This window comes from Eschrichtius robustus, chromosome 4, assembly GCF_028021215.1.
Source record: "Eschrichtius robustus isolate mEscRob2 chromosome 4, mEscRob2.pri, whole genome shotgun sequence".
NCBI lineage: Eukaryota > Metazoa > Chordata > Mammalia > Artiodactyla > Eschrichtiidae > Eschrichtius > Eschrichtius robustus.
In genome coordinates this window covers 54,296,119-54,306,606 of record NC_090827.1, presented here as the reverse complement: position 1 = coordinate 54,306,606, position 10,488 = coordinate 54,296,119, and the positions used below count along the sequence as shown (strand labels likewise).

At 43.2% G+C, this 10,488-nt stretch overlaps 2 protein-coding genes across 8 annotated transcripts in view; one reads left to right on the top strand and one right to left on the bottom strand.

The window, feature by feature from the left end:
- Window positions 1-431: 431 nt before the first annotated feature.
- Window positions 432-7,819, bottom strand: HNRNPDL (heterogeneous nuclear ribonucleoprotein D like). 7 transcript variants are annotated; one of them, XR_011073908.1, is made up of 9 exons: window positions 6,640-7,814; window positions 5,665-5,833; window positions 5,419-5,580; window positions 4,783-4,914; window positions 4,521-4,635; window positions 3,824-3,994; window positions 3,387-3,479; window positions 2,910-3,014; window positions 432-2,228 (listed from the first exon to the last, which is right to left on the bottom strand). XR_011073908.1 is itself a non-coding variant. In XM_068542769.1 (8 exons), exons 1-8 carry the CDS (start codon window positions 7,080-7,082, stop codon window positions 2,187-2,189), a joined length of 1,317 nt encoding a protein of 438 aa, XP_068398870.1. In that variant the 5' UTR covers window positions 7,083-7,818; the 3' UTR covers window positions 432-2,186. The 7 variants fall into 7 exon arrangements, 5 of the variants coding, with proteins under 5 accessions (XP_068398870.1, XP_068398872.1, XP_068398874.1 ...); XR_011073909.1 differs by lacking the exon at window positions 3,824-3,994 and having other exon boundaries at window positions 6,640-7,818; XM_068542769.1 differs by lacking the exon at window positions 4,521-4,635 and having other exon boundaries at window positions 6,640-7,818.
- A 153-nt stretch (window positions 7,820-7,972) lies between these two features.
- ENOPH1 (enolase-phosphatase 1) overlaps window positions 7,973-10,488 on the top strand; it is a 35,432-nt gene continuing 32,916 nt past the window's right edge. Inside the window, exon 1 of the mRNA XM_068542774.1 lies at window positions 7,973-8,307. Within this exon, the coding sequence (XP_068398875.1) occupies window positions 8,224-8,307 (84 nt within the window). The 5' untranslated portion in view covers window positions 7,973-8,223. The remainder of the gene's footprint in view (window positions 8,308-10,488) is intronic.

Here is a 10,488-nt window from a genome sequence, read left to right as displayed (position 1 = left end):
AAATACTTGCAACCTATAGCAATTAATTTCTCAGGTTTCTTTGTATTGAAATTTATAAGATTAGCAAAAGGGTCCAGTTATTGTCACCATTATGAAAAAGATGCATGGAAGAGAATGAAATAAATGCTCTGCTTATCCATGTTAGTATCCCAATGACATTTTAACTTTTAATCCCTAATCTTGTAAATGCAGCCATCAGACTACAGAATACTAACGTGTTAATCAACAAAACTGCTAATTAGGTTTCTTTCAAGGTAAGTAGCAACACATAGAACTTGCTCAAAACAACACAGGAAGCATATTTAATATACAGGTTAATTATGTTTGTTGTTAAGTACTTCAGTTTTTCTAAAAGATCTCAGACAATAATCTCTAGATGTAGTGTATTTCTTCAAAGTCATATATATCAAGACTTGACTGAAGAGTTTGGATTTTGTTTAAAAAGCCTTTATTCATTTTTGATCAGGGAAAGGACAATCTCAATGTCAACTTGTCACCTAATCATAAATTTGAACTTACAGGATTCACTGCCCTAAAGACACTGCACCTGACTTTGACAACATAACTTAAAATGAAAATCTCCTTTCTGTTCCCTAAGGTTGCATGTTGAAAGAATCAAACAATCCCTTGCAATAGCCAACATTGGTACTTGGCCTAGGTGTAAGGTCAAATAGCAAAACAGGAGCAAAAAGCCAAAAGCATTGTAACTTGATAGCCCAGCAAGTACAAACATCATCGGAACAAAGAAAGTTGCAGGCACCAAATAAAACAAGGCAGGTTCATTAGCATAAAAAAATTTACACTTGGTTGAAGGTGAGGTCAACTATTCCACATGTGAACATGTATGCCAATCCTAATGGCTAACATGGAACCACAGAAACAAAAACAAAAACCTTAAATTCAATAACTACACTGAATGTAAAATTCAAAACTTGAATTTACCCAGGACATCCTCCAAAATCTAGAGCTAAAGCTGTTTTTTTTTTAATGCACCAGATCTGTTGTAATGACATGACTTGGTCACACTTTGATTTGCATTTACATAAGATTTAAGGGATACCTTTCCCCACTATTCCTTTTACGTTTGAACATGGATATGCTTAACTATTCAGCTCATGCACTAACTGCGCTAAAAATGATGAAACTTACTACCATGATTTTTTCTAAGAACTCACACCACGTAACAGTTAACACCCAATACAGCTTCCTAAAAATGCCCCAACAGAAAACATTTTGTTCAGTTTGGTGCTTGCTGTGACATAATACCAACAGAATAGTATACAATTAATTTACTCATCCACTACGTCGAATATTTTAATCTAACTTTTGTTCAAACTTTAGTAACTTCATACCTATTTGCCAAAATCCTTGTGTTAAATGTAACTACATCTGATATTCTTAAACTGTGGCTCCTATAACACAGTTCAAGTGTTTTTCCCCTGGGTATATTTAGACAGTTTAATCAAGAAAACAAAGTTATGGTATTATGATTAGCCAAAGCTCTTTTCTAGCAGACCACTGAATACAGCAAGTCATAACAAATGCCTTTCCAGAGACAAGAACAAAGCAAAATATTTTCTATTCATAAAAGGAGCTACCAGCATGCTTTGTGCCATTAAAAAGTTACTTTTCAAAATATAACCAGAAGACTTACGGTCTACTAGAAAGCTTCCACTCATCACAACACTATAACTACGCCACAGAAACTTTCATGACAAAGTCTCCAGAAATAGAGAGAAAACAACATTACTTAAAGGTATGTGGAAGCCTCAGTTAACAGGGAAATGAAGCCTTAGAACATAGAATACATCTGACAAAAAGAGAACAGAGTAGACACTGTAGCTGGCTATTCGTAAAGGACCAGTTTCTCCCTATGGATCAACACTCCCTACAAAATAAACTGTGCCTTAATTATTGCTTATTTAAAATTACACTTTTACAGAGCTATTTAGTACCTGACGCAGAAAAACAATCACATAAGGAAGCATTTATTTGAGGTTTAACATGAAATCATACAAATAAAATTTGTATAAACACAAATCCACGTCGAGTCATAACACAGATAGCAAAAGACAAAGTAAAAACAAAAACTAATTGGCGGCTATATACAGTTGGACACAGTTGTGTCTTGTACACTAGAAAGTCTTTTACAAAATAATCATCTTAGATCAACAGAAGACCAATCTTCACTGTCGTCCTGCAAGATGGGTTACTTTAGCAATCTCTTCCTAAAAACAAAAACAAAATGGCAATTAGATTTGTGAAACTCTGGCAAGCTTTCAAAGGTCCACTTTCATGAACTGTTTTAAGTTCTCACTTTATTCTTTTCTTCAATAATTAAAGATCACATGCAAATTCATTGGCAAAACGCAGTTTGGGTAATTAATAAATTCACCCTGGAGTTCCCAAATGATATTAAAGTAAAATTTACTTAGAAAATCTGGGAATGCAGTCTTCCCATATTCACAGGTTGAACTGTGCTAGGTTCAAGGTCTACTAGAAACATCTCTAGTAAGCCACGTAAAATGCTATTACAAACATGAATTTCTAATAGGCTTGTATTGCAAGAAAACAAATTTCTGTGTGCATATGATCTTTAATTTATATCCCAGATTTTAAAGTTCTTGTTTTGGTTTGTAGATTTCACTATTAGCTATAAAAAGAAAAAGCAAGCATTAAATCTTAAAGAATGAACACTTAAAATGAGGCTCCACAATTGAAATACAACACTAAACAGAAGACCAAAATGATTAAGCTGTAAAAAGGCATTTATGTACTTTAACTCCTGTAAAAAACCATTTAAGTTAAGTTTAGACACTTAATCTTCAAAAAGATTAAAAAAGAAGCCAAAGTCTGAAGTTTTCCACTTTAATCTTTACGCTGGTACATGAAGTTGGAAGAGACCATACCACAGGACAGCGTTTTCTGGTGTATGCCTTGCGCTCTGCCCGCAACGTGCGACCCCCAGAGATAGACGTGGTCAGGGTGACACACGGCCTGCAATGAAGTTCCCGCTGGCGGGTACAAACAAGGTATAATGTCAGAGTTAGAAGACAACATTCCTGTTTTCCTTAAGTTGTACCCATTTCAGTACTTTACCTGTTAATAGTTCTAAAAAAGTTTAATTATTCCTCTAGACCACCTGGTACACAAAGCAAACAGAAAAACTCTTAAGTTTTTCTGTAATACTAAAGAAAGTGAGATAAAACTTTAAAGTTAAAGATCTATAGACACTTTAGGCAAAACAGGTTCATAAAGCAAGTAAAAAGTTAACAATTTAGTAAAAACAGGCTACATGATATTTTGTTTTCACTTATTTTTCATTTGTCTATTGATCTTTAAATTAAATTAGAATTTCCACTGGTGTCTTGAACTCTTATACACACCTGTTTTCTCCAACGTCCCCTTTTAGTATGGCTGGTAATTATTTTGGTGATTGCCACCCCCTCGAGATGCCTTGCCGTAAGTGCTCTGTTGGCCTATTTTGAAAAAACAAAAAATTATGCTTAGCTTTTAATGAAATGGTTTCACTGTATATTTAAAAACTATTAAATATGCAAAATCCTCCATGGCAATTAAAATAACCAGATATTTAAAAACTCATTATAAACTAGTCACATATCACATTCTAGAATGTTTGTAATGACTGAAATCTCTATATCAGTATAAGCCCCTATGACTATTAAATGTCTCAAAAATTTAACTCCACAAACAGTTCAAGAAATAGAAAACACCCACACACACAGAGTCTCAGAATGGGACTGTACTTTAAACACTGAATTTTAGTACCATTGGTTTATGAAATTAAGTTAAATATTCTTACCACTGTAGTCTGTATATCCCTGTCCATATCCATAGTTCCCATAGTTATACCCAGTATAATCATAGCCGCCATAGCCACTATAGTTTTGATCACCACCATAGGCACTATTGTAATTTCCATATCCTTGATCATAATAGTTATTAAATCCTTGGTTCCAGTTTTGGCCCTGACCTGAAACAATGCACAATGATTGTTAGGAAACAACTTCTGACCCCCAATCCTAACATAAAATGATGCGTTCCTGTCCCTCACTCTGCAAATCTTAAAAAGGCAGAATGGATACCTATATTGCTATCTGACCAAAAAAGTATTATTACAGTTGGCATAAAAAAGGGGGCAGAAAGTCCAATTGTGCCAGTATCAGGCTTCCTAAATTCAATGAAAAATCAGGACAAAGGAGAAGACAGAGTGTTTATCTTTAAAACAAGGACTCCTGCCCTAGAAAACCTATCACGCCAAAGTGTTCCATGTAATCTTAATTACGTTTAATGGTGTTTTTTCCCATCAGCAATGACACTGTCAGAGTGGCCATTTTTTGAAGAGGTGAAACCAATAAAAACAAAAGCCCACCCACACTAAGCTGAGCAGTTTCCATGTTGAAACAGTTTAAATTTGGCTTTACTTTCCTATGGGCTTATTCATATTTAGCAGTTTATAGCTTACAGCATTGAGTCATTTTCCAGGAATTAAGTCTCACCTCGGCCACGACCCCTAGTACCACCTCGTCCACCAGCTACAGCACCTCTTCCTCCTTTTTGTTGTTGCTGTTGCTGCCTATATACCTCTTTGGGTTGTGCAACTTTGATTTCACACTAAAAACAAAATTTAAAAAGCAAACAGAATTGTTACCAATATTCTAATGTCAAGCCATTTCTTCTGTTCTCAAAACAGGTTGAGAAATTTCACTTTAAGAGAGAAAAAAGCATACTGTTCATTTACTATAATCAAAATGGCTTTACCTTCCCAGAACCAATTTGATGATATCTGCTTTCTAACAATTTCTTTACTGGCTCTTCGTCTGTATATGTAATAAAACAAAATCCTCTTCTTTCATTTGTTTTTGTATCCATGGGAAGTTCAATATTTTCAATCTGAAATCAAGATACACACTCAAGGTCACCCACTAATGGTAAAAAGCTACCAAGATGTTTTAGAATACCACAAGTCCTTTTCAAGCTTCAACATGTCATTCTAACGAAATAACTTCTGTATAAACTACTGCTTTATTATCCACATCAAACTAAAGTGATTTGTTTCATCTATGGAGCATTGAGAAGGGAGAGTAAAACCTTATTTAATACCATTTCTTACCCCACACATGCCACTAGTTAATAAATCCAAACCCTAACCACAGCAAAGCATCCATCTTTTTGCTGAATTAGTTTCCATTAAACACTAGTTTCCATTACATTAGACACTAGTTTCCATTATAACACAGAAAGCACTGATTAAGGTACAGTGACTAGAAGGGACTTGCAATAATTTAATCCCACCCTCATCCAACATTGAGTTTGCTCTGTAAGAACTGGGCCAGGGATAAACATTATATAAACATATCAAATGAAAATACACGTAAACGTAAAAGCAGAGCGCACCTCTCCAAAGGCTCCAAAATATTCTTTAATTTGTTCTTCTGAAGTATCTGGGCTCAATCCACCCACAAAAACCTTTTTAGGGGGTTCCTTCCCTTTTAAAGCTTTGGCTCTTTTAGGGTCTATCAATTTGCCATCCAGCTTGTGTTCTTTCATTTCCAAAACCTAGAAGACAGATTTATTTAATCTGACAACATACCAATTTGCAAGAAACACACAAAAGCACCACAATGTGAAACATGTTCCTACCTTATCAACACTAGCAGCATCTTTGAAAAGCACAAATCCAAATCCTCTTGATCTTCCAGTGACTGGATCTGTTTTAATTGTGCAGTCTACAACTTCCCCAAATCGAGACAAATATTCAGTCAGATCTTTCTTGCTTGTATCCCAGCTCAAGCCTCCAATAAACATTTTACTAGAAATAAAAGTTGTTTTTTTAAGGTTAGCAACAACTACAACGATTACTTAAAATTCTGAAATTACGTTTACGGAATAAAACTATAAAATAAGCACAGGGAAATACATCCTGATGTACAAATAATTTAACCCGTTTAGACACACACGAACAAAAGACCACAAAAATCCCCAAGTTCCTCACTTATTCAAAACGGTGGACACCTTGCTCTCCTCACTGCACAATGCTAAGTTTAAACGAGGCTAACAATACATGGTAAAGATTGTTCCCGACTAGAAAATCCAACTTTCTAAACTGATCCCACACAACTTAGTCTCACCGTCTTCCTCAGCTATCAAGCCAACATTCCACCTAAAGAACTCATCATCACACGTACTGGGGATCTGGGTACCAGTCGCCTACAGGTTCCCAAACCAGGAGTTCCCTAAATCCTCCCCCTGAAAACTGCGCGGAACCGTAACACAGACACAATGAAGAGGCGGCTGCAGCTGCAGCATGGGGCACAGCGAGGCCGGCCCCTCCCCCTCGGGCCCCACGCGCGCCTGCGCACTCGGGACACAGACGCCGCCGCCCTCCGCCTCCAACCCCTCTGCCCTTCCCCCACCTTCCGCGGGCCTCTCGAGTCACCGCCCCCCCCCCCCCCCCCCCCGTCTCCTACTTTCCTCTTCCCTCCAACCTACTGGGGCCCAGCGGGCACGCGGGGAATCGACTTGGGGAAAGAACACGGGCAGCGCGCAGCCCCCCAGGGACGAAGGGGCGCATGCGGCGCGCTGGGGGAGGGGGGGAAGAAGAGAAGCGTGCGGTACCCGTCATCCTGCTGATTCTTGCTCGCGTTGATCTTGGATCCCTCTGCGAATTCCTCTATGTTGCTGTACTCGTTCACATCTTCCATAGCGGCTGAGTTGTCGGCCGGGAGGCGCTGGCGCGCAATCCGTGTCGCGGAAGCAGCGGCGGCAGAACGTTGTATGGAGCTGGATTTAAAATGGCGGCGGAAGAGATCCGGGCGCCGCCTGCGCCCTCCCTTTATAGCCGCCCCGCCCGCCAATCGGGAGGGCTGCTGGGCGGTGACGTGGCGCTGGGCCCGGCGCGTCCCCTGCCGGGCGGAGCTCGGAGCGAGCGAAGGGAGGAGCGGGGCGAGCTGCCGCGGCGCCCTCGGCCGCCAATGGGAGAGGCTGCGGGAGGCTAAAGTAGCGGGAGCGGAGGGGAACAATGGCGGCGGCACATGGGAAAGCCGGGGCGGGACCTCCATCGCGGCCCTTCCGCTGAGGAGCGAGGTCGCGGGTGAGGGGACGCGGGCTTGGGAAAAGAGCGTCAGAAGAGAAAAACGAAGGGGCGAAAAGTCCTGGGCCAAAAATCCCGAGCAGCGTCACAGCCCCTCTTGCCTTGAGAGCCTTTGTCTCTGGCGTCCGGTCCAGCCCACTCCCAGCAAAGAGCCGTCAACCCCGCCTTTTTCCGCCCTCGGTCCCCCAGTGCGGAGCTGCTGCTATCGATTAGCACCGGGGCCGCGCTGCTCCGGAAAAAGGCGGACTGCGCCCAGCGCGGGTGGCTGAGGCGGCGAGCGCGCCCTGCCGTCCGGCGCGCGCACGCGTGTTTTGTCCTCGAGCTGGCTGGACGCAGCCGAACAGGAAGCGGGCGCGCGGCGGCCCCTCCGGAAAACTGCGCGGCGGGGGCGCCTCTTCCGCTGCCGCTACAGGCGCGCGGGCCGAGGGGGCGCGGCGGGCCTCTCTAACCGATCGGCCGGAAACGGGGCCAACGCAGTCAGGCTGACCGGGATCCAAACGGCCTCTTTCGCTGGCTGACGGGAGGAGGGGCGCGCGCCCGGTCGGATTACTGTAAAAATGCAAAAGCGGAGGCAGTGGGCGGGGAGGGGGCTAGGTGCCGTAGAGGGCAAGGGGCACTCACATCCCCGGCGCGCCACTCGCGGGGCTCCCGTCTGCACGTGCCCCGGGCCTCTCCCGCTCGCTCAACCAGTCTGCGGAGAGCGCGCGCCCGCGCACCGGGCTCCCGCGTTCGCTTCTTTGTTCCCGCCCACGAGAGGCCCATTTTGACGGATCGGGTTAGAGGCCCTCTAGCGGCCAATCGACGTCGGCGCCATTACCTCTCCCCGCCCCATCGGAACCTCGCGAGGACCGCCCCCTTTCCCTGCCCACGTGGTCTAGGCCTGGAGGCCCGGGCAGCTTGCGAGTTCAAGGTCCTTGTGCTACGGGTTTCTCTATTTTCAGGGGCGCCGACGTGTCCTCTCCGCCTTGCGCGTCAGGCTGCGCGCGGTTGTGCGCTCCGGGACTCTTTTCGGGGCTGTCGGAAGCCCAGCAGGTTGCTGGGCGCAGCCGGCACCGCCCTCCGCCCTCCCTACCAGTAGGCCAATTCTCGTAGTAGCAGCCGGTGGGGAAATGGTTGTGCTTTCGGTGCCCGCCGAAGTCACTGTGATCCTGTTAGATATCGAAGGTACCACAACCCCGATTGCTTTCGTGAAGGTGAGGGGCGGAAGGGAGCGGGGAAGTTACTTGTGCTTTAAAACAAAAATTTTAAACTATTGCAGACCTTGCACTAGAGACACGAGGCGTGGGAGAAACGGTGGGGCTTTGCAGCGGCTCAGGGATGGGAGGAGGTAGTCTGCGGCGGATTGCGGGGATGCTTTTCCTCACCATCTTCACCTTCCCGCGTCCCTGCCCTCGGTTATTTGCAGGTGGGAAGGGATGGAGGTGGTGGTGAAGAAGGGCCGAGGAGGGCAGGTCTGCCGCGGCAAGGTGAAGCGTTGTGGGCGCCGCCCGCCGGTCAGGTGTGCGCCCCGTCGCCCAGCTGGTGAGCTTCCGCCTTGTGCCGGGTTGGACGTGGCGAGGCGGCGGCCGCGATCTAGTGGTCCTTGAGGCGTCTAGTCGTAAAATGGGAAGGCTGAAGGGTGAAGATAACTTTTCAGGTACCCCTGGTGATAGGCGGTAATGGTTGTTCTTGGCCCTTTCCCACTCCTGCTGTTAGTGGCCGAAATGCACAGTGTATGTTACTGGACTAGGCTAGCAAACGTCTAGATTCCGTTCATTTTCTTCAAAAAACCATGGAAGCTTAAAAGTTCTTACGCAAAGCCTTCCTCCTAGGATGTCAGTGCTAACCAACACTTGTCTACACCTAGTTCACAAACTTAAAACTTTGCATTAGAGCAGGTTCCTTTTTTTATATATATTGTACTTGCCAGGATAAGTAAATATCAAATATTAATATAATTTTTTAAAGAATTCCTCTGGCCTCGTCTTCTCTTTGACTTCTAGAGGTTTAAGATAAAAGTATTCTCTAGAAGTGCTTGTGTGCAGTAATAACCGAGAAAGGAGGGAAAGTACAAAGTAGGAAAAATAATAACTGCTTTCTTGTGGTTTTCAAAGAGAAAAAGAATTCCTCATCTTTGTGGTTTATAGTTTACAAGTCACTATCTCCATTCTGGCTTTCTCTTGCTTGCCACTGTTATCAGGAGACCAGGGATAATGACAGGACAGGTAGTTGTTATATGGCATATGTAGCGTTCTTGGAAAGTTGATTTAGGGAGTAAGATACCTCATGCAAATCAATTTTGTAACAAAACATTATGTGTCTCTTTCACCTTTTTTACCCACTGTGTCTTCTGTAAGATGACATGAGCCACTTCTTGGAATCTTTGTTTATGAAAGACTTATCCTGAGATCTTTCTGAGAATAAAAATGCCTTGATGATCTAAATAGAGTTTTTTGTTTTTGTTTTGTTTCTTTGGTTTTGTTTTTCCTTTTGGCCGCGCTGCGTGGCTTGCGGAATCTTAGTTCCCCGACCAGGGATTGAACCCAGGCCCCTGCAGTGGAAGCGTGGAGCCCTAACCACTGGACCGCCAGGGAATTCCCAAATAGATTTTTTTTTGGCTTTGACACTAGACTGCCAAAAAATGATTCGGGGTCTTGTTTAAACGGTAGTTTCTTGTGCCTTGTTCTATAATCTGTTATTATTTTTATTAATATTAATCTATTACAATATAATCGTCTGTTTGTTATACACTATCAAAACCAGTGTTTCTGAAAGTATGTTCAGAAGAACATTAGGTTTGTGTGGCTGTTTATAGTAATTATGCAGAAAAGGTTTCCATGATTAAATCCAGTTTGGGGAAATGTTCTATATGTATTCAACCAGGTTTCTTTATTGCACGCCTTCTCAGAGCCTTTATATCATGCACACACTTGCACACACACACGCATTGTGAGCCTTCAAGAGACTAGCATGTCACAAATTTACTTGAACCAGAAAAACTTTTAGCAGAGTATCTCTATCTTTTTGAACACCTTTTAAAGAGATGCTAAGTTATATCCTTCTTGGACCTCTGAGCATGGAGCTGGGAGTTGGGAGATGTTTGTTCTACTTGGGCTTTATTAGTCACATTAGGTGTGTGAACTTGTAGCCCTCCTTCCTGTGGAATGGTGTAAGGAAACATTGAGTAATGTATACCTGCAACTTGTATACTTGACTCATCCTCAAAAACTTGGTGAGGTGTGTGCACTGTTTGCATTTTACTGATAGGAAACTAAGGCTCTGAAAAATTGAACAGTATGCCTGGGATTTGAAACCAAATTGTCTGACTCAACAACTCTTACTCTTTCCATTATTGCACTCGATCTCTGAAATGGGAACCACAGTGCTCGTTCCAT

Bases quoted from the DNA above. Each gene is read 5' to 3' on its own strand.
- HNRNPDL (XM_068542768.1), bottom strand. From the start codon at position 7,082: ATGGAGGTCCCGCCCCGGCTTTCCCATGTGCCGCCGCCATTGTTCCCC. The intron at 5,834-6,639 runs GTACCGCACGCT...TTTTATTTCTAG, and splicing joins AAGAATCAGCAGGATGACGG to TAAAATGTTTATTGGAGGCT. The intron at 5,581-5,664 runs GTAGGAACATGT...TCTGTCTTCTAG, and splicing joins ATGCTGCTAGTGTTGATAAG to GTTTTGGAAATGAAAGAACA.